This window comes from Anthonomus grandis, chromosome 1 (genome assembly GCF_022605725.1).
Source record: "Anthonomus grandis grandis chromosome 1, icAntGran1.3, whole genome shotgun sequence".
Taxonomy (NCBI): Eukaryota; Metazoa; Arthropoda; class Insecta; order Coleoptera; family Curculionidae; genus Anthonomus; species Anthonomus grandis.
In genome coordinates, this window is record NC_065546.1 from 15,730,689 (window position 1) to 15,755,456 (window position 24,768).

Consider the following 24,768-nt stretch of genomic DNA (forward strand, 5'->3'; position numbering starts at 1 on the left):
TGTAAATTAGGCTTAAAGGATCGACGTTCTTTTCTTTCTTAGTGTTCTTCGAAGCTTCGCCTCTTTAATAGGGATTCTGTTTCAGAGTTTTGAGTGTGTTGCTTATGAGATTTTTTGCCATTTGCAAGCACCCAGGCATCACCACCGCCAGGGTCGAAACCTGGAGTAGCATCGTGCGAATTTTCAGAATCTATCTTCACGTTGTTCTGAGACTGATAACATTGATGATAGTGACACTTCAGTTTGTTTTTTTTATTTTGTTTCTCCGCCAATTTTGTAGGATCGTGGGGCCCTGCTTGCGACTGAGGCAGGTGCTGTTCAGAGTTTTTTACTTTCTTAGGGCGTACTTCCTGCTCGAGAGTCTATATTTTTTGGATCAGCAAAAGATTATTATGCTGCAAAATAGTGTTTTTGCTTGACGATTCATCAAGCCGTTTTTTAAGGTAAACAATTTCTGTATTGAGTTTTTCCTCCGTAATTTTTGAGTTTTCTTTTAATATTTCAATTTTCTGCTCACCTTGTTGGACCAGAGCTTCCAGATTACATATTTTGAGTTCCTGACTTGCCGATTCTTTTGTGGGTTTTGAGGTTAGGTCTTGCACACAACAAATCATCCTTGAATCATCAAGAGGTGTTAATTTGGGAAAATCTCTTGATAGGCACGATTTGTGATAGGTTTTCCCACAAACTATACATATTGTGTAGGCACAAACTCGGGCTTTACAGCAGTCAAATGTATTTTTTGCCAGAGCATTGTTTGTTGTTTCTTCGTTTGGCGGTGCCATTTTTCTCAAATTTTAAAATATAAAGTGAAAACAATAACTCAAACAATAATTCAAAAAAACCTTTATTAATATAATATAATACATATTACAACAACATAGTTAAAACAAAATTAATTTATTTGGCTTTATTTTGGAGAAAACACGTATTAAATTTATTCTTAATAAACAAAAAAAAATTAATATGTACACTTGCCCAAACTAAATTTCAATTAAAATAAAATAAACAATAATTTGGCAAATAAACAAATATACCTTTGAAAAAACTTACAACTATATGAGGTATCAAAAATGTTTTTTTTTAGTAATTTTACGTAGCTACTTAAAAACCGATTTAATAATAGAATAATAAAATGCCGCAATTATATAAACAATTAAATAAAATTATAATTTATCAACATTATTTGATATGACTAAAACTTCACACGATTCAGTCGTTTGATTTATAAAAAGAAAATTGTGTATAAATTATTATACGTTTTTTCTTTTTATAAATTTTAATAATTAATAAAATTTGCTCGAAGTGTATTTAATCGTGCAAATCAAGCAAGGGCTGCTTACAACTCGTCGTGTTTTGGACCGGAAAACTCATCGTGGGAAATAAAACCATTTTTGTCTTTATCTTCATGTTGGAAGATCTCTTCGACTAATTTGTCGTGGTCTGCAAGCATGTTTTTCACTTCTTCACTTGGGTTTCCACCATCGGCAGCTACCATTTGTTTTTTAAGGTATTCGCTTACCTAAAAAAGAATTATTGTATAGTAAAATGTGTCTATAAATATTATTTTTCAGGGGCTGACTCAGACCAAAAATTATATTTTAGACGTTCGAAAGGATAAAAAAAAAGAAGTTGTTGATGATAAACAAATTAGTAGCATAGTATATGTACACAAATTAATAAGTATTAAATACTTAATTCCCTTGCAAAACATTAATAAATTATCTAGGGTTTTCTGTTAAAGTAAGTAACCAGCAAACTTGAAACTCTTAAAATTTTTCTTTGATTATTAACGAAAACTTTTTTTGTATAATAAGTTAGTAAAAATAAACTAACTCTATATATATCAGAAAAATAAATTAAAAAAAATAATAGAATATATTAAACAAGAGTATTTGTTATTCGCAAATTCTTTTCAAAATAGTCTTATTTTTAACTGAACTTTTATTACTATTCATTCCAAAACTCATAAATATTTTACGCTGGTACTATTTTTTTAAATTATTATCTGAAGAAATTTTGACAAAATATTAATTACTGCTTAAAAGAAAATAATGTTCGTGATAAAGGTAAGTTTAAAAAAAGTTTTACTTTAGTAGGTAAAACGTTACTATTACTAAAATAATTACATTTGATTTTCACTTCAATAGAGAACAACAACAATAGTCTTCGGTATAATTAAATGTATCGAAATAATTCTTATAATAAATATTGTTAAAAAAACTTCCAGAGGCATCCAAACAGTAACTTACGTATACATTTTCCAACTAGTGGCTAAATTTTAAGAGATACTATACATTTTAAAAGACCGTCGAAAATTAAAAAAAAACGTAAACGAAGATTACTGGACAAAGCAACGCAAATTGAAGTGCTCAGATAGTTTGCTATAAATTTTACATTAAATCACCTAGTTTATAGAAGAATTGAATTTTGTAAAATTGTGATAGCTAAAATAAACTGTAAGACCTCGGCTGTTCAAAAATATTTGCTATATTATGAACTTCCAATTTAAATAAGCACTTGAATAAACGGAGCTGTCGTGATTTAAATGACTAGAAACTATGAGTATTTGAGAGAAGGGCATATTATGCAATATTCCGACAAAGATAGGTAAGTAAGGTACTGGAAAATGCAGCTACTGGTCTATCTTTATAGTGTATCTTATATCTATATATATATTTATATACACACAACCAAACTTATATGGAATCACCTTGTATTAATACGAAATATTTTAGTAAGATATTTTTTGTTGCAAGCAATAAAAAAGTACAAGTATTTACTCTCAAGGACAGGCAGATTAATAATAAATAATAATGTTTTACCTAGCAGTGTCGATTTTACTGTTTCACTTGCAAGTCGCATCAAATTTATAATTTATTTATTTTTGAAAACTAAACAAGAATGCCATACATTGGGCTATCGGAAGTTCAGAGGGGAAGAATTATTGCTCTGGCAGAACAAGGCATGTCACAAAGGCAGATAGCTAGAACGGTGGGGGTTACACAAGGTGTTGTTTCAAAAACATATTTAAGATTTCTGGAATTGGGAACCTTAAAAAACAGACCAAGGAGAAGTCGTGAAAGAGCAACTACTGAAGGGCAGGATCGCTTTTTAGCTCAAATAGCAAGAAGAAATCCCACAACATCTCATCCAGAGCTTCAAAGGCAACTTTTACAAGCTATCTACGGGTGTGAGTGTTTCTGTCGAAACTATTAGAAGAAGACTTCGCGCTCGAGAATTATTTAGCAGAAGACAGTTAAGGGTTCCAGAACTTTCAAGGCAACATAAAATTGACCGTTTAAATTGGTGTTTGGAGCATGAAAATTGGGATATTGAAAATTGGAAAAATGTCTTATGTTCGGATGAAACCAGAATAGGACTACGATCCGATGACCGGCGGATTCGCATTTTAAGAGGTAGAGGGAGACAAGCTAGACTTCGTGCTGCCAAACCTATCCCGAAATACAAAGGAGGTACTGTAATGTTTTGGGGTGGAATTATGATTGGTGAAAGAACTCCTTTAATTCCAATTCGACAAACCCTAACAGGTCAAAGGTATGTAGATTTGGTATTCCAACCTGTAGTTAGGCTCTGGCGAGGTGGTTTTGGCAATTTTTTTTATTTATGTAAGATAATGCCCCTCCACATACCAGCAGAGTTGCAAAATGTTTCTTAGAAACGGAAGGTATTGCCGTTTTAGGGTGGCCTTCTTGCTCACCGGATCTTAATCCTATAGAGCACTTATTGGATAAGATAAAAAGAAAGATTAGAGCTCGCCAGAATGCTCCTGGTAACACTGAGCAACTTATTCAAGCGGTTTTAGAGGAATGGACAAATGTTCCCCAAGAAGACATTGACAATTTGATAAATAGCATGCCTCGTCGAATTCGTGCTTGCATCGATGCTAGAGGTGGCAATACTGATTATTAACATTTAATTTTAAATTAACTTTCTTGTTAAATTGTCATATTCAGAAAAATCATTTTTATAGAAATCTAAACTTTTTGTTTTTTGTTCTATTATTGTGAAAATTGTAATCAGTTTTATTATTTTTTTTAATAAACTTGGTTTTGAAAAAGTGCCCTTTAATCCTCAATGACTATTTTTTTAAATAAATTCCATTTTGCGAAATTACTGGGTGATTCCATATAAGTTTAGTTGTGTGTATATGCGGTCAATCAAACTTCTGATAATTAATAAATTAGAAAATCAGAGATATGCACACGACAATTTATCTTTAGAAAAAAATTCATAACATTTCCACCAGGATGGGACACATTCTCATTATGTAGTTTCAGTTTAGCAATGGTTAAAAACTAATTATGCAAGTCAATGGATTGGAAAAGGTCCTTTATGATTGTGGCTTTCCTAATTCACGAACCCATCTCTTCTTGATTTATTTCTCTAGATTTACCTAAAATTATTTTATTTTAAGAAGAAGCACAACACACAAACAGACGGAAGAACATTTTAAGTAGCCGAGCTATTTCCATAAAATATTTGCAAATATACGTCAGGCATTTGAAAATTGACTGAAAAAATCGTTTGTGAACATTTAATATACAAAATAACTGCTACATCGATGTTAATTTTATTCGATACCATTAAACCATTTAATACCAATTTTAAGACTTGCAGATAAGGTTTCATAAGCAGGTTATCTTTCAAGATTATAATATTGTGATGGTTCGGGGTAAAAGGGTATGTAAAAATAAGTTATCTATTACGTAATTTTGTTTCCCCTCTTTCCTATTATAGAAATTGTTTTTGGCGGATTTATTTATAGTTTATTTGATTTCTCAACTATAACCATTTTAAGTTTTTTAATTATTATGCTGTATGATAAAAGGCTTCTTAAGGATTCTGAGGAATTAACTGAACATTTGAGTGTTTCCTAAATATAATTTTAAGTATTTTTATCTGAAAGATCTTTTGAATGGAAAAAAATATGTTTTGGTATATTAAACTCAAAAGAACTTCAATCATTCTAATATAGTTATATCAAATCCCGTAATAGACTTTTTATATCTTCTATTTCTTCCTTTTTTACAAATTATTATCCTGTATGATAAAAGACTTCTCAAGGATGCTGACGAATGAACTGAACATTTAAGTGTTTTTTAAATACAAAATATAATTTTAAGTACTGTTTTTTGAAAGATCTTTTGAATGGTAAAAAATATGTTTTGGTATATTAAACATACAAGAACTTCAGTCATCCTAATATAGTTACATCAAATCCCGTAGTAGATTTCTTATATCTTCTATTTTTTCCTTCTTTAGAAATTATATATATTTATCCTTAACTGTTTTATAAATAAAAATAATAGTTTTGAAACTTTTCTGTACTTTTAGGAGCATAAATTAAGTGTAGGTTTCAGATATATAAGTTTTCTAAGAAATTTACTAAACGACTTGTTTTTAAAAACAATTATTTAAATAATAATTCTTCAACTTAAACTATGATAGGCTGTAAATACAGACTTTAACATTGTATGTTCCGGACAAGACAACTAAATTTTCTCAACTGTTTACTTAGCTACAAAACATGTTGGCCCCAAGCCAATGAATCAAGGCATATAAAAAAAACAGACACTGTTTTTGACAAGTTTTTGCTGTGTAAAGACAAAGTTTATTTGCCAAAAATCATCCCTTTTGTGAATATAGATGTGTCATCCGCAAACAGTATAATCGCAAAGATTGTTTATATTAGTGTGACACAGGATTGGATATTTAGACAGGATATTTAATTTTACTATGAGTTAAATTGATAAAGATAGTATATGGTATAAAGCGTTGAGCTCCATTAATATTAAAAATTCCTTATTAATGTTTAAAACGTTGTTCCTCTCTCTGTGAACTCTTCTACACACATCGTCAAATAACTTGGACTCGCTATATTAGACCAAATCTAACGCCTTCATCAAAAGTTTATTTATGTAGAATCTATTTCGTATAAATTATTTTTTTTATCCAAACAAAAAATACTTGTTTCGTATAAATCTTAAAAAGTATATTTCGTTTTCAATTTTTTTAAAATGCCATGTTATTAAAAATAATTATTTAAATAATAATTAACTATGATAGACTGTAAATACAGACTTTTTTAATGTTGTTTCTTCCGAACAAGACAACTAAATTTTCTAAACTCTTTACTTAGTTTCAAAACATGTTGGTTTCAAGCCAATGAATGAAGGTATATATAAAAAGCAGACACTGTTAGCAATGTTTGAAAGAAAATTTACGTTTTTTCGGAGACTAACATTGATGGATTGAGTCTTTGCCATGTAGAGACAAAGTTTGTTTGCCAAAAATTATCCCTTTTGTGAATATAGTTGTGTCATCCGCAAACAGTAAAATCATACCACTTCTCTGAAAGTTCACAAGATCATTTATATTGGTATGACACAGGATTGGATCTGGAACAGATTCTTATTTAGTTTTACCACAAATCAAATTGATGAAGATAGTAAACGGTATAAAGCTTTGAGCTCCAATATTGCTAAAAATGATCCTAGATCGACTTTGACTCGCTTTATAGGACCAAATCTAACGCCTTTATTAAAAGTTTATTTATTAAGAAATTATCTTGTATAACTTCTTTTTTTATCATAAATAAAAAATATTTATTTTGTATAAATTTTTAAAAAAATATTTCGTTTCCAATTCTTTAAAAATGCCTGGCCACCAAATTTCAGGTTTTATTAAACCTAGAATAATCGCTCTACATCAACAGAACTGCTCAAATCACAATATTTTAGTAACGCTTGGCATTCCTAGGACGTCTGTTGACAGAATAGTGCTACTGTATCAAGAATCTCGAGGTGTGAATAAGAGAACTGATAGTGTGCGACAAACGAAAGAGATGATCGACATTCAGTAAATTACGTTTCATGCAATCGGAGTATCACAGTCACAGTGGAAAGAATGTATTTCAGAAGAACCTACGGAAAATTTATTTCTAGGCCTACAATTTGACGAAGGCTGGCTAGTGCCAATTTTTGATCAAGAAGACCTTTAAGTGCCAAGCCTGACTAGAGCACATAAAGCTGGCCGCTTGTCATAGGACTGTATTCAAGGAAACTGGCTTTTACCTCAAAGGACAAATATCCTTTTTTCAGATAAGTCTTTATTTGGATTAACAAGTGACAGCCAGGGTCAGTTTATCATTTTTTTTTTAAAATGGTTTCTTACCAAGGAGAGACAGCTATATTTTGAAGCGCATTATTATGCATGGTTAGCGCACTCCACTTATTCATATACCAGAAACGCTGACGGACATATGCTTTCAAAAGCCAGATTAAGCAGACCAAATCCACGAATAACTCTTTAGGTGCTGATTGTGGCGGCATTGCAAGAATAAAATAATATTCCTCAAGAAGAGACCGATAATCTTATTCCCTCAATGCCAAGACGAGCCAATTGATGTGTCGAGAACAGAGCCGGTCACACGGAATATTAATGACGTTACTCCTTTTCCATAATTTGATTTTTTTTTTAATTTAGAATTTTGATAAATTGATTTTTGGCCTCTAATTTTTTTTTTACCACTCAACCATAAGTACTCTCAGAAAAGGCTTGCGCCTTGCCCCAGAGAAAATGTTTAGAGCAATAACACTTCAACTTGCAGATATTGCAGTTATTGCTCTAAACATTTTTGTTCTCAGGTAACTACACCTATCGTAAGTTCCCTATATGTATTATGAAGTTTTTCCCCTGTACTGCAATACGAACTGAGAAGACTTTCTCTTATACTAAGAAGGTGTGCTGTTTAGACAGTTATGCCTAGTTAGGATTCCCATCAAGTCTTTGATCCCCTGTCGGCGCGTGGTCAGCAGTCGCCTTACTTTAAAGCCGTCATGATATAGTATCATCTCCTTAGCCTGTCTACACCCTGTGTCCTTCTTCAACTTTTCCTTGTTTTGTTCGAGGTACAACTATTATGTTCCTGGGAAATTTAATGAACGGCTTACGGCCTACGAAGGGGCTAATGGAATGTTGTCTTGCTAGTTCATCAGCCCGCGCATTGTCAACATTCTGGTGTCCTAAAATTCCGCTTAATTTCACTTCCCTATGTGCTGCCAATCTTCCCAATGCGTCTCTGCACTCCTAAATAAGCGGTGAGCTGGCACTAGCCTTTTAGATGGCCTTGACTTTTAGATAGCTTGACTATATACAAATCCCGTCGTTCTGTTTATTTGCTGCTTTAAGTATAGCAAAAATCTTCGCTTGAAAAACATTGAGGTGTAGTAATTTTCTGAATATTATAGGACAGTGATTTCCAAGTAGTTCATACAGTTTATACCCAGACTTCTGAAATTTTAAAAGAAATAATCTCTGCTTTCGATTTTACTCTCTTACAGCAAGAGTTAAACAAATCTATGACCTAATGTTTCTCAAATTGTCCATTTTTTTACCCAGCAAAATGCAATCGTATTATGTTTTCTACAAAATCTTTACAGCGGCAACTGAAATGGCTTTTTTTTTAGTAACTTTAAGCTAATATTTCGTAACTGTTTCGTAAGGATTTGAATATAGCGTTGGATTCTGAGATTGTCTTTAAAAACGTTGTACAATAATCACTAAGAAGTCTTGGTTTTATTATTCGAGTAAACTGTCTCTCAACCTCCATATTGATCGACTTAACAGTGTACAGAGCAAATTTATAAACATGTTAAATTATAGATTTATTAGTCAACAGTACTTTACATGTTACTTATGGTGGTAACATAAAATAATACAGTATGCAGTTGCTTTAAACCTCGTAAAAGAAATGTTGATATATTAGTTGTTTATTATTTAACTATGTTTTAACAAAGTATATATATGTTGAATCGATTATTTTTAAATAGTAGTTTTCACATTATTTACAATAGATATACTTTTATTGTAACCAATTGTTCTAAATATTTATCGAATTCATCAGTCATGAGGTGCAGACGTACAATATGTACATATATTTACTTTTTGAGTTTATATCCAAATATTGATTAATTTAATATTTTAAAGGCTACTTAAAATAGATCAGGAATTGAGGTAGTTTTTAATTTTTTATTTTGCCTCCTTCTTTCTTCTGTTCGTGCTTTCTTGCAATAAGGCAGCTATGTCTGTCTGTTAGAGAGCTTCGTTTATAAATATATAAATAAATATTAAAGAACGCACCCCGACAGAGCCGCCTGAAGTCAAGACTTAATTTATTAATAGTAGATGTACTAATGAAATAATCCGTATGTCATTAGGCTGCAAGTCAAGTCGAGATACAGAAGTCCATAAAATCAATTTTATACGACGTCATTAACGTTAATGTATAAGTTATATTGTAGACACCAAACAACAGTGGCATACTCAAGAGCAGACCTCACCATAGATGAATATACAGTGCATTTATAATAAAAGAAACCAATTTATTTAAAATTCAGGTGTTTTTTTTCCTGTATTTTTCGGGCACGTCGATTAGCATTGTCATTTGCGCGTTTTTTGCAATACAAACTTTCTCTACAGGGAATCTCAAGTAGAAACTGATGACCATGATGAAACATATGAGATTAAAAAATAAAAATGTATATAATTATTATTGCAACGGATGTTCAATTTGTCCATTTTCTTTAATGCATTTTTGACGTCGGTAAGTAACCGATAATTGCAAATTTTTATCTGCGGATCAATTAGTCTTATTTCTTGTTTTAAATCAGTAACATTATTTGGTCCCTATACATAAACTTTGAACCTCAAATAGGTCTATAAGGAAAAAATCTAATAGGATTATAACCGGTGCCCTCGGTGGGCACTCAATCGGTCCTCTTCGTCCAATGTATTTATGAGGAAAAGTTGCATCAAGAAATTGTCGAACGGCGATTGCAAAGTGAGGATGTGCCCCGTGTTGTTGAAATCATATCTCGTTCTTAGGTATATCAGCTTCTTGTGTACTAGAGAATAAAACGACTAAGGCAGGGATAAGTTCAAACTATAGAAAGTCTAAGTAGCGCTCTTGTTGTGTATGCAGTCGGACTCCAAAACCGATCACTATGAGTATTTCAATTCAAAATTTTCAAAACGAAATGAAAACTAATATGACAATTATACTGCCAAATGCATGACAAACAGTTATCAAATAGGTTCTAAAATTGTAAGCTCTTCAAAAGTAATAACTACCTACTTTCTAACTTGTAGACTTGTAGGTGAAATGTAAGAAGTAAGAAGTCTGAAGAATAGGTACGATCGTGCCGAAAAAAACTGGGACAGCAAAATCTCCTAAATCTATTAGAATAATATAATTTGATGTTGTCAAAGTTAATTTAATTTTCTAACAGCTGCGTCAATAAAATCGTTCTTTCAAAATTCCCGCATTATCTCCTCAACAACAAGCGATAATATACACTCGTGTTTGGGGAAAGTCCGTTAAAGTTAAACGGACGTCCTTAAAACGATTTTTTTGGAAATTTTTACATAGATTGTTGAGTTTGAACATTATATTTATAAAAAGTGAGGATAAAGTGAAAAAATGCAAAATTTTAAAAACTATAAAGGATTTTCTACTTCCGTATAATGCACAATTTCAGCCCGCCTAACTACATTCTATTAGCGACTAACTACTGATTTACTGTTAAAGAAAATTACATTTACTAAATAAAATGGAAATTCAAGACTATCGAGAAATGAATACGATTTCAAGGCTTAGCGACGAAGAACTTTTTAATTATTTAATAGACCGCAGATTGGTGAGGGGTGAGTTGCGATGCAAAAACCGCCGATGTCGGAGAGTATGCGTTTTGCGGCTTGACGCGTCAATGTCGTTGGGGCATTTTTTTTTCATGTAAAAATTGCAAAAGAAAATATTCGGCTCTATGCGGATCATTTTTTGAAAAAAGCGAAATAGGCATCAGGTAGAATATATATTTTTAATTTTTCAAATTTTTGTTACCTTATAGGTGTTCATTTAAGTAACCTATATAGGGTGATTTTTAAGTTGATACTTTTTTTTTAAATGTGTATAGAACTCGGTAAAATAAACATTTTTTTTCAAATAACTTTATTCAAAAAACCGAAAAATAAAAAATTGCATTGCGAAAATGTTATAAAATGCGTCCAATACAGTCCTCTCTAACTTAAATAAGTTGTTCAAAGTTGTCACCATTAACTTCAACATAACGATTTGCGCAACATAACCACTGTTCCGTAACTGCACGCAATAGAGAAATCGGTTTTTGTCTAACTGTTGCCGCAGCCTGCTCAATACGTGCTATTAGTTTTTCTTGTGTGTCAGTAGGCGTCTTGAAAACTAAACTTTTCATACACCCCCACAAAAAAAAGTCACATGGATTTAGGTCTGGCGACCTTGGTGGCCATGCAACTGGTCCATTTCGGCCAATCCACCGATTTGGCTAACTTAAATCCAAAAATTCGCTCACTTCTCATCTAAAATGGGCAGGTGCTCCACCCTGCAGGAGCCACATAGCTTGCCTGATATTTAGTGGCACGTCTTCTAACAGAACAGGCAGATTATTTTGCAAAAAGTCCAAATAAACATCGGCCGTCAAACGGTCTGGTAAGATAAACGATCCAACAAGTATCCCATTCACAATTCCTGTCCACACATTAGCAGAAAAGCGGTGTTGAAAATTGGTTCTGCGAATTGCATGGGGATTATCAACAGACCAAACATGCGTATTTCGAAAATTGTTAATTCCGTTTCGGGTGAATGTTGTCTCGTCCATGGCTAAAATTTTGTTCGAAAAATGTTGATCATTTTCATGTTGTTGTAAGAACCATTCACAAAACTGAACTCTGCGGGGGAAGTCTTCAGGCAGTAGCGCTTGGACACGTTGAACGTGAAAGGGATTAAATTGATTCTCGCGCAATGTTGTCCACAGGTACTTTTGTTTGACTAAATCCGACCTGCCCTGCAACAACTCGAGTACTTGTTGTTGGGTCTTCTTCGATGAGATTTAAAATTTGTTCTTCCCTATGAATATTTTCAGGTCTCCTTTCTCTTCCTGCGTGCCCTCCACGATGTTCCCGTAAATCGCCAGTATCCCTAGCCCGTTGAATAAGGTTTATGAAACTTCTTGATGTAGGATGATTCCGCAAAGGAAAGCGGTCTGCGTATAATACCGAAGCAGCAGCAGCACTTTGAAGACACTCTCCATAAATAAGCAACATATCCACAAGTTCATTGTTTTCATAACGATGTGCCATTTTTAGGATTTGCAAATTTAAAATTAGCGAAAAAGTTATAATAAAAAGTTAAGTGAAATCTTTATTGTTAAACCTATACAGGGTGTTTTCTAACTACGGTACAAAACTATACAGGGTAAATCGTTAGGTCGTTTTATGAAAAAAAGTTCTATACGAAATAAAGTTCCTATGAATGTATGTCGGGAGTTGCTTTGTTTCTGAGATACAGGGCGATGAAGGTTCAAAAAAATAACGGTATTTTAAAAATACTATAACTATCCTTAAACCGATTTGGTTGAAATTTGGTGTAGTTATTTGAAGTTATAAGACGCTTATTTAGCTGTAACTAGATTGAAATTATTTGGTCCAGTGGCGTGTATCTTTAACTCATTCTAAAAATTATCCATGAACGACAACATGAAATAAAAACCAATTAATTCGATAAACAATTTCGAACTTAAAGTAAATGAGCAAAATGCCCACCTTCTGATAAAATACACGACTGCAAACGATTTGTCATTAAATGTCTGACACGCTCAAAAATACCTGGAGTATAACTTATGATATTGCAATTGACAATTATTCGATTCCTCAAGTCATTCACATCTAGAACAGGAGTTTTATAAACAAGAGCCTTCAGATGGCCCCATAAACAGTAATCCAGGGGATTCATATCAGGACTGCGAGCCGGCCAATTTTGAGGTCCTGCACGTCCATACCAGCAATTAGGGTAGATGACGTCGAGATGCTGACGAGCAAGAACACTGAAATGAGCTGGAGCCCCGTCGTGCATAAACCACATGTTGACTCTTACTTGTAGGATTACTTCTTCTAATAAAGTGGGTAAATGGTGTTGCAAGAAATCGGTGTAGGATTCACCTGTTAATCTTGCCGGTAAAAAAAATGGGCCAATTAGGTAGTCACCAATAATTCCTATCCAAACGTTCAGCGAAAATTGTTGCTGAAAATGACTTTCTCTAATAACGTGGGGATTTTCGTCGGCCCAAAAATGATCATTGTGGAAGTTCATAATAGCATCTCTTGAAAAATTTGCCTCGTCCGTAAATAAAATATTTGATAGGAAATTATTATTGTGTGCCATCGTATGAATCAACCACCTACAAAACATTAATCTTGGATGAAAATCCCGAGGCAGTAGAGCTTGTACACGCTGTATGTGATATGGATGCAGGAGGTTTCTTTTTAGAACTTTCCAAACGGTTTTGAACTGATTTCAAGCTGCAGTGCAATCTTCGTGATACTATTGGAAGGATCTTTTTCTATCGCATCAAGTATAGCTTCTTCCAGTTCAGGCGTTGTTATAGTTTCTGGTCTTCCACCACCCATATTTTTATTAAAACTCCCAGTTTCACATAATCTTGCATCTAGTTTTCTAAATGTTTTTGCACATAGAATTACTCTGTTAGGATATCCTGGTAAATTCTTGTGCTTCTTCCGCATTTCCATTTGCTAATCCATAAATAAAGTGCATGTCGGTCATTTCATGGTTATAGTATAATTATTCACGATGGAGTAATGAATCACTGCTAATTGACAGCTGAATTTTACTTATAGCAATTCTATCACTGTCAGCTGGTCTCCAAAGCAGATAGGTACAAAGGAGGTACTTGAATGGACTTGCCAAATATTTGTCATAAGAAGCAATGTATTTATTATTTTGTTGTATTTCAAAAATCTGATAATAAAAATCGTAGAAGTTGAATGTTTATTATCATAGTAAACAAGACACAAGAGACCAAAAAGTTGTGCATTGGAGGGTGGACATTTTGCTCATGTACTTCAAGGTCGAAATTGTTTATCATATTAATTGGTTTTTATTTCATGTTGTCGTCCATGGATAATTTTAAGAATGAGTTAAAGATACTTTACATTTTTTTTCTCGAAAACAAAGCCAGATATGAAGATAATAAGATAAGATACGAAAAAGTTGTATTTTAAGTTGCTTAAATACAAAAATAAATAAAAAGCAGCAAAACACTTATTGGCCTTGTTTTTTTCTCAACAATTTAACATGTGGTGCCCACTGACACGCCACTGGACCTAATACGAGGGTGAATCAAATATGAACCGGACTTTGGTTTTAGTAATTTTATTGGTACAGTAAATAAAAGTTTGAACACATGTTATTTTTCTACATAATCTCCTCTCTTATTTACGCATTTTTCCCACCGGATCGGAAGTTTTTTAATTCCTTCATCAAAGAATGAAGCTGGTCGTGTCAGTAACCAATTGCGCACAAACGTTTCCACACCTTCGTCGTCGTCAAAGTGATAACCTCCCAATTCTTCTTTTAGTGGCCCAAACATGTGGTAGTCACATGGTGACAAATCGGGACTGTAAGGCGGGTGTTCAAATCGTGCCAAAAGCCTTTCACACACGGCAAGACGGTTTGCTTTCTGATCTTCCGTCAAAAGGCGAGGAACCCATCTTGCACACACTTTGCGGTAACCCAAATTTTCTGAAATGATTGATTGAGCACTTCCGTATGATATTTCGACGTGTGCAGCAATTTCCCACAATGTAAGGCGGCGGTCACCTTCAATCAGCTCACGGATCGCACGAATGTTCGCCTCATTGATGCTTGTCCTGGGTCGGCGTGCATGGCTCTCGTTTTCCACTACCTCTCGGCCATCGGAAAATTTTTTGTGCCAGTCGTAGACTTGAGTCCTTGATAAGGTTTCATTACCGAACTGTGCAGTTAGTCGACGCAAAATTTCGGAAGGTTTTACGCCCTCACGCGACAAAAATTTTATAATAACGCGTTGCGCAACAGACGTGTGTACCTCTTGTTCAGACATGATGCTACTAACAGCTCATCTACTCCGGTGCGCCAAACCGACTGACTCCCCTCCTCTTGACATCCCTATCTAGCATATATCAGGACGTCGCGCCACTCGCTTCACCTATGGCGCGCTAAACAGAAAAGTCCGGTTCATATTTGATTCACCCTCGTAATTTCAATCTAGTTACAGCTAAATAAGCGTCTTTTAACTTCAAATAACTGCACCAAATTTCAAGCAAATCGGTTTAAGGATAGTTATAGTATTTTTAAAATACCGTTATTTTTTTGAACCTTCATCGCCCTGTATCTCAGAAACAAAGCAACTCCCGACATACGTCCATAGGAACTTTTTTTCATAAAACGATTTAACGATTCACCTTGTATAGTTTCGTACCGTAGTTAGGAAACACCCTGTATAGTTGCTAGCTTTTTACTTGTTTTTATGTTCAATGAAGATTATATTATTTTTATTAGGACGCAGTTGGATTTGTTGAATGCCTTGGCGCGTAAAATGTCAACAACCACTGCGCATGACTATTTTGGGATAACAAGAGTCAGTCTTGTTCAATATTTCCTTTTTTTCGGGAAATTTGTTCCTGGCACTTGTTACTTTTATAGGATAAATTGATGTCAATTATCCTATAAAAGTAAACATAAGCCGGCAGCCCCATGTGAGGCTGTGCGCCCGCCTTGTATGCGCATATATTATGAATTAATAAATAAACAAATACTTATAATGAGACATGACAGAAAATTACGATAATCGTACTAGTACAGTAGCCCCTCCCAATAAGTAATAAAATAATATTTGTTCACGTAGGTTAAATTTGACAGTCTCTCTTGTTTATGAATTAATCTAAAATGAATGAATTAATTTAAAATTTATGTTTATGACCTAAAGAAGTGATGTAAATGCTTCTAAGTTAAAGAATTTGTTTACTTAAAGCTTTAAATTTAAATTATTAACATATACAGTGCTTTCATTTCAAAACGATCCACCCTTAATAACTTACTTAAAAAAAAAAAAAAAAAAAAAAAAAAAATATATATTATTTCTAGACATTTTCGCTAACTATTTGCTTACACACTTACCGATTTAATTTTTTTTGGTACCGTTAAATAGAGAATTTTACGCTCCTTACTATGATGTATCACACGATGGGGGTACCCATTTGACACATTAAAGTGAAGTTAGCTGGAGGTGATTGACAGAACTTCAGTAAATGCATAATTAAATGCCCACTGTATATCTAATTTGACGTGTGTTTTTTTTTTTTTTTTTTTTTTTAAGAAAGTTATTCAGGGTGGATCGTTTTGAAATGAAAGCACTGTATAATGGTCAACGTGATGGCTAGTCGCAAATAGAGTGTAGTTAAGCCGGGTGTAATTGAGAATTATACGTAAGTAAAAAATCCTTTATAATTTTTAAAATTTTGCATTTTTTTACTTTATCCTTACTTTTTCATCAATATTTTTACCCCACTCAACATTCTATGCAAAAATAATTTAGATGTCCCTTTAACTTTACCGAACCCAAAGTTCCTATAAGAAGAATCGCAGAAGAATTGGGCATTAGTAAAAATTTCTTGTCGACCAAAAATTTCAAGCAACATTCATGATATGATAGAGTTATTTGGCTTTCTAAGAAACAATCCGTTTGAAACAGCAATAAAGGCGAGACATGTATTTTCCTGGTTCTGCTAATACAGCTCATAGTAGGATAAGAAATTCGGAAATTAAAAGTTGCTGTGCAACAAATAAAATATTTTTGACTGAAACAAACAGAGAAGATTAGAATTTGTTAATTTACACACCAAATATATGGGAAAGGTAATATTTTCGGATGAAAAAACCTTTTAATCGTGCAAGAATGGCAAAATCCGCGTTTATAGCACACTACCGGATATGATGAAAGATATACGCACACAAAGTGGACGTTTTAGTATAAACATTTGGCCCTGAATTAGTTTTAGAGGTATATTCGTTTGTTAAATAGTGCAGGAAAGGCTTATTGCCTTAGTATATTGAACAATATGCTATGATGCCATTGGTTGGTATAGTCTATCGGCAAGATTTTATCTTCCAACATGATAATACTCTTATACATATAGCTCGTATAGTTCAAAACTATCTAGACGAAAGACGAATTCAAGTTTTACCGTGGCCCTCGAAAAGCCCTGATATCAACCCAATTGCAAACATTTGCGGTAAAATGTAAAAAGGCAAAATATATGTATAAAGATAAATTTAGGCCTAGAAATCAGAATAAATTACGTCTAAAGATAACTGATGCATAGGACCAAATTACCGAAGAATATACCAGTAACCTAATTTTAAGTATGCCACGACGTTTGCAAGCTGTAATTGATAACAACGGTGCGCTTACTAAGTATTAATATTTTTTTATTCCACATTATCAAAAAATATAATTTTAGTTAGTTTTGGTTTATTTATAAAATGTAATTTGCATAAGTTCATAATACGTAATTATACATACCATACGGAAGAAATGCGATTTACTATTATAGACCAGGAGACAATTCCCTACCTAAATTTAAATATCCCAGTTTTTTTCTCACGACGGTACATGTGTACATACATACATCATACTCAATGCAAAACTTATTAACTTAAGTATTAACTTTTTTTTATAATGAGAACGTAACGAATATTTGCATTAAGTAAAAATATCTTTTTATATAACCAATATATTTAATCAGAAATCAACAATCGCTTTTATTGCTTATGTCTAAATGATATTTAGATAGAAATCCTCTTATAACTAATTGACCTAAAAGCAGCAATAACATGACAAATATATACATCTTGAAACAAATAAAAGCTACTTTATAAAGGAACTTTAATATGGGTACAAACGCACGTGATATATACCGGTAAAAATGCTTAAATTTCACTTGCGATGTAGAGAAACTGCCCGAGGAAATAATTGTTACGTATTTCAGGTGAAAGTAATATACTAAGTATATGGTTTAAATTACACATGATGCTATCAGAAAATAGTTTTAAAGAACGTCTTGTTAACCTTCGTAATTGCAATGGCAGTAAATTTGTTCTGGTCTGAGAAAGGTCTAATTTACTAATTCTAATTTAACTGTCTTAAATATGTAAACTTTAGTAATATAAACTTGCTTACTTCGTCACGGCTGAGTTGATTATCTTTGTCGCCATCAATTTCCTTGAATACGTTGGTGGTGGGGGCTGAGTCTCCAATGTTGATCAGTTCAACCTACAATCAAAATACAAAAATTTATCAAATATAAAATTGTATTAAACAATATGTATTTTGATTGAAAAAATAAACTGAGTTTATTGGTGTAAACTTATTAACGTGGTTATATTAGTTAAGTTAAATTGAGTAAAAATTTGAAAGATTATTGAATTTTTTTTATTTAAACAGTTGCTGACGATTCGACTATTTATTTGGATCTTTAGGGCTATTTTTAAGTTGAAAAACTAATCACACCTGTACTACCAAAGTAGCTCTAAAAAAGATTAAAATTAATTATCGAATAACTGATTAATTAAATAGCTTTATTTGCATAAATCATCTTTCTAAGGTACATAAACGTGAACTTTAAGACGTCTCTGGGCATCTTTGTGTTTTGAATATCCGTTTTTATTTCCTTTAAGATATCGTTCTGATTTGCCTTAAGTCTTTTCCTTTAATCTGTTTAAAAAATAGTTTTCGATGTGACATTTTTTATTTATACCTACGATAAAAATCAACCTTGCCGTAATATAAACATTCATTTTCACCTAAACAGTCATAATGAATAACAAAAATCCTATGTTTCAAATTCAACTTGTCTATCAGAATTTGTATAACATAAAATAATCTTTTGTCTGTTAGCATTTTCTACATTTAGACTAGTCGAAAAGCGCGCCATATAGGTTATAAGTAGCATTAAGTTGAAGTTCGATAAACAAATAGCACACTAAACAAATAACTAGTGTTTGAAGACTATGATAAAATCACCTCTTTGATATCTTGGCGACCTTAATTAACACAAAATGATATTCTAAAAAAAAATTTGAATAATCTCTCAAACACAGATTATAAGTTCGTGTTAAAAGCAAGTAAGAATGACATTTACAGACACAAAAGAGATTAAAACCGATCGGAGACATCTAAAAACCATATATAAAACCTAAAATCTTTGTCTAAATCATATTGTTCAGACTTAACAGTTTACCTATTTTGTAAAAAAATCATGTATACTTCAAAATGACAGATATCACTTTTTCTATATGGGTACAAAGAGAAAGTAATTAGATATCTAAGATACTTTTAACCTCTTTGAAATCGACTGAAAATGTACTTAACAGAGAAAGCTAGGTGAGGATTTTGTAAATAAATTTATTAGAAATTTCAGCTTAAAAATTTCTGTAATTCAAAAATTGTTGAAGCATATAACAAACTTATTAAAAAACACTTAAAATTAACCATCGAAGTAAAAAATTTAATAATAAATAGGGTGATAAATTTAGAAACAGAAACAATAACGATCTCTTTTTTGTCTTTTGTATTTCATGCAATTGTTTTTTATTAGGATTTTCAAATTCACCGAGCTAAACTATATCAATTGAATCTCTTGAACTTTGAAAGTAAAAAAATATTACGTTTTTCCTTTTAAATAGAACACCCTAAAATATATAAAACACTCCGAAATACAAAATAATTTACTGTTAAAGCCTTAATAACTTAAGCCATTAAGGCAATTAAAGAACGAACTAAAAAATAGTCCTAATTAACAACAGTCCAATAATAAAGAAAATTATATATTAAATAAATTAAAAAAAAATTATTAATAGAATATACTTAGTTAATATAAAATATAAATTAGCTCATCAACATGATTTGAAAAAAATGTTATTTAACAGATGCTGTCAACAAAAATAAGGCGTATTTTATTTAATATAAAATAAATGATTAGTAAGCAATGTTACTTTTTTTATAACTATAGACCAAATTAACTCATCAAATAAAACCTTTACATCGATTTTCTCAAATACACTACTCTGCCGTCCTAAGCCAAAAGGGCGTTTCTCAAAATATTTCAGTTTTTATATCATGGTTCTTAAGGACCCCAAATACAATGTTTAACCTATTTCCTAAGCGAAAAAGACGCATTTTAACTCCATAGTGCCTAAAATTGGTAACAAAATTAGACGCATTTTAAAAAAGAATACAAAATCCTACTCCGATTCGACGTATCTCAATTTCCCAAGCGAATATGACGGTTCTCAAAGATGTACCTTTTTCGCTTAGGATTTTTGGTAATTTTAAGCGCGTAATGTACAGTGTGCATTTAGATGCGTCCAAATTAGTTATGTTTTTACATGGCAGTTTCTGTGTTGTAATGAGTTAGTGGTGCTAAAGACACACGAGCAACCTGTTATCGGCTGTTTATAACCTAACTTTTATGTGAATTGTAGTAATCGTTTCAACAAATTTGTTTTATTGGGGTGATAAACTTTGAGACTAACTAAATACAGGGCCTATTATAAAGTTGTAACAGAAGACATATCGGCTACAAGACTCTTTCGACCAGTATAGTAAGTATTAATTTTTAATTTTGGTTATTCAATTAGATCGGATTTTCGGCGGCCGTCTTTATCTGAGCAGCGCTTTTGTCTGTGTTTATTCGTCTTTTTACTATTTACGTTTAATAAAGTGTACATCTTTAAAAAATCCAGAAATAGTTTTTATTATTAAAAATACTTAAAACTAACTCTGCCCTGCCTTTTTAGATTCAATGGACAGAACACAAGGATTTCGAGGAAAAAAAATAGTCATGTTGGCGCTGAACAAGGAAACTAAACAAGCATTCCATCCCAAGGAAAAAAATTAAAACCGTAAGGCTTCGGAAGATTTAGATTATTCTCCGACTGACCCTGATTCGGAAAATGATAGTAGCGATACGGCACGTAAGTGCAGTGAGGAACTTAATGTTATTAACGACATAAATTCTGGGAATTGTGTAACAGAAATTGCCCCTGCCATACACATACAATCGGAAAGCCCAGTTCTTCTCGATATTTCTAGGTCTTTTGTGCCAGTTCACTTTGAGGCTCTCGAAGAAGCAGACTTATGCCCCCTTACGCCAGTAGTAGAAAATTTTGAGTTGGAATCAGTGACTGAATTATGTGATCAAATCACAGAAGCAGCCGAGCCACAATTGATGCATGAACTTATTCAAGACGAGCATGTTATGGATTCTGACAGTTTTGTAGATACCGACGCAACTGAAGTAAATAATACCGCATCTGTCATTCAATATACTAAAAAGGGAACAGTTCAAAAAAGAAAGAAGTTCGAATTATCAGTAAGTTCCAGAAAAAAATCTAAGCATGAATCACTTGCGAAAAAGCACAGCGTCAAAGAAGGTTGTGGAAAAGAATGTTTAAAAAAATGTCTGTTGAAGATATCAGAAGAAAGAAGAAAATTTTTGAAATTTTCGTTTTTGACATTTTTGAAAAATGGTTGACTTAAATAGTTTGCCATATGATGAAATAAAATAAATATAAATAAAGAGTCTTACAAAAATTCAATTATTCTATTAATATAAATAACAAACTTCGGTTATTACCTTCATTGTCAAAATATTTAAGAAATTTCTTAAGCAGAGGCTTTCTATCAAATAACATTACATCCGAAAATCAATTTGGGCTTTCCAATGATGTTAGCACCATAAATGTTATTATTGAAGTTAAAAGGATTATCACAAAAAACCTTAATATAAAGGAGAGATGTTTGACTGTTTTTTCACCTCTCAAAAGCTTTTGACATGGTGCTTTATAATTATTTCTTAAGGTTTTAAACATTTATAAAGTTAGAAGTATTGTGTTGGAAGTATTTAACAGCTACCTGCTAAATAGGGAGCCAAACAAGAAAGAACATTAAAAATTTTAGTAACACCTCAGAGGTGCTAATAAGGCAGAGTTCGAACCCATTTTTTTTCTTTTTGTATATTAATGTTTTTTGCAATATTTTGATAACGGAATAGCCGTATCCTAAGCAAACGATACCGCTGTAGTTTTTTTTTTTAAATTATCCACATCTGGAAGAATTATACGAAAAATGGTCTCTTGATCTAAAAAAAATCAAAAATTAGCTTAAAATTTTTAACTCATATTTAATGTTTATAAATCTAACTACAGAGCTTACTTCCCAAAAATAAAGTAATTCCAGTCTTAACAGAAAAAAGGCAAAAGGATTTAATAACAAAATTATTTAAAGAGTTTCAACACACTAAATATATGGAAGAAAGTACTGATACATAATTAACGAGAAATATTAGAAAATGTATTTCATTTTCCCAAATATTATGATAACGAAGATATTGAATGAACATATGTAGCTGAATTTATAATCTCCTATATAATTCTTATTAAGATATGTAAGGAGAGGTTCATTTGATTTCCTTCAAATTTATTAAATCCTTTAATTAATATAGTGAAAATATAATACTTTTAACATTATTAGAGTAAGTAAGCTCATTGTTATAACAAAGCTTGATCAAAAACGCATCAATTTATTTTAACGCTTCACTAAACTTTATAAAATTTACAAATTTATTGAAATACGTATTTTTTGCAAACAAATCAACAATATTTAAAAATAACTATAAGTCAGCAAAATCACATAAATCAGGTCAATGTTTATTACAACAATTATTTAATTAGTTAAATGAAATCGATGTACCTAAACAATAATTAAATTTAATTTGCAGTTATTTTATGTTTCGCAATGCAATCACATGTGCGCTATTTAATAAAAATAATAACGTCTATTTAATATTTTTTAATGCTAATGTATAAGAATTTTTTTTTGACCTAAAAAAAATTACTTTACCTCGAAATTAAGGGTAGCTCCTCCAGGGATAACGTTACCGGCTCCTCTATCACCGTAAGCGAGCTGTGGAGGGATGGTCAATTTTCTTTTTTCCCCAACACACATGTCAACTAAACCTTGATCCCATCCCTTAATTACTTGTCCTACTCCTAATTGGAAGGTAAATGGTTGATCACGGTCCATACTAAAATAAAAATGTTCTTATTAACAAATTGGGCCTGAATACGTTCGTTATTCGTAAATTCTATTTTATTAAAAATCTAACAAGTACTTTTAAGAGGAAACTTAGTTAACAGTAACAGAAAATATAGCCGTATATATGGAGACAAATTAGAAGTTGTAAGCACAGTGTAACAAATTGCATTAACTTCCGTAACTTTATAAGTTCATTTCGGAGTTTCAAGGAAGTTCCGGAGGGTATGGGTGTTAGGGGGTAGTAGTAGAATAACGTTCTATTTGTTTTGCATTAAAATTAAAACAATTTTTATTTATGAAATTAGAATATGGTTTATCGTGCGTGATACTATTTATAATCGTGATAATTTCTTTCATATTCTTTAATATTTTAAAGTGCCTTATAATTTTACATAATTTTGTCTAAGGAAGTACAATGCAAATTTATTGCACAATATCATAGTCACAGTGAGTATTTTTCATAAGTATGCATGAAATATAGATTTAAAAAGTGTTGAAAATTATTTGAAATAACTAAGACTTAAAACAAAGTGGTTAATATAGATTCAAACTACATTTTTATATTCGGTGACAGTTTTTATTTCATTGTCATGTATGTTTACATGTGAGTCTTGAAATAGCCACTGTTCGGTCTAAAGTACATTCGCGAAATAATTCGAAATGATTTTAAAATACTGCTTGCAAAAAATTTCAAATTAATATGCAATACAGCTAGTAGGTGCAAATAAAACAAATACCTACGTGTACCATGACTACTACACAAAGATGGAAAAAACTTAATAAGTATAGATGAGGAACTAGAACGAAGAAATAATTACTTAATATATATCTTTATTAGGTCCTCAGATAAAGTTATTAAGCCTCTGAAAAACATACCTAAATACTAATAAAGATCTACCTTCAATGTAAATAAAATAAAAAATCAAACTATAAAGCAGTTGACCAGGTGCGACATATTCAGTTAATTAAAGTTTTGAACACTAGGAATATTGAGTACTAAAAAATTCTTATTATATTAAAATTATATTATAAGCCAAACAACCGGAGTTTGAGTAGAACAACAGCAATAAAAACATATAAAAATCAAACGTTCGCATGTACTTTGCATTGTTTAATGTATTCTCTAAGCAAATCATCTCAACGGATTTACAAACCGAAACCGGTGAGGTGAAATAAAACACCAGTCAATAACATATATGCCGATACTTAAGCCTTTAAACACCTTCAAAAATAATAAGTTAAAACTTAACGATAAGTACAGGTACATAGGTACCCTAGTCATATACACTTCAAATCTGAAAGCTTTAATACCTTAGGCCATAACTTAAGAGAACAGAAATAATTGATTATGCAAGGAATTATAAAGCCAAGAAAACTATTGATAGGAGGCGCCTGGTTTCGAAATTTGAGAGGGTGGTTTGAGCTGTTGGTTTTCTAGATTTTCTTAGAGTAGCAAATACTAAAGTAAAAATTTTCATGAGGATTGCCAACCTTCGTCGCAGAGATTGTACTTACTGGAAAGCAAGAGAGAGACACACACTTAATAATAATTATAAACCTAACCACATTAAATGTTTTCCTTTTTCGATAACCTAGTCTTAAAAGCACTCTGCGGTCTTTTACTAAAACATAAAATTTTAGGTCAAATAATTCCATGATCACGGATAATAAAGGCTTTTGACGTCCGGCAACATCAAAGCAAATCTATTCTGTTATG

General features: G+C 32.0%; 1 protein-coding gene across 1 annotated transcript in view; it reads right to left on the bottom strand.

Moving 5' to 3' along the window:
• Window positions 1–831: 831 nt before the first annotated feature.
• The window catches only part of LOC126745194 (FK506-binding protein 2), a 145,310-nt gene continuing 121,373 nt past the window's right edge, over window positions 832–24,768 (bottom strand). Inside the window, exons 2-4 of the mRNA XM_050452928.1 lie at window positions 22,857–23,040; window positions 18,135–18,227; window positions 832–1,522 (exon numbers count right to left, since the gene is read on the bottom strand). Coding sequence (XP_050308885.1) covers window positions 1,340–1,522; window positions 18,135–18,227; window positions 22,857–23,040 — 460 coding nt within the window. The 3' untranslated portion in view covers window positions 832–1,339. The remainder of the gene's footprint in view (window positions 1,523–18,134; window positions 18,228–22,856; window positions 23,041–24,768) is intronic.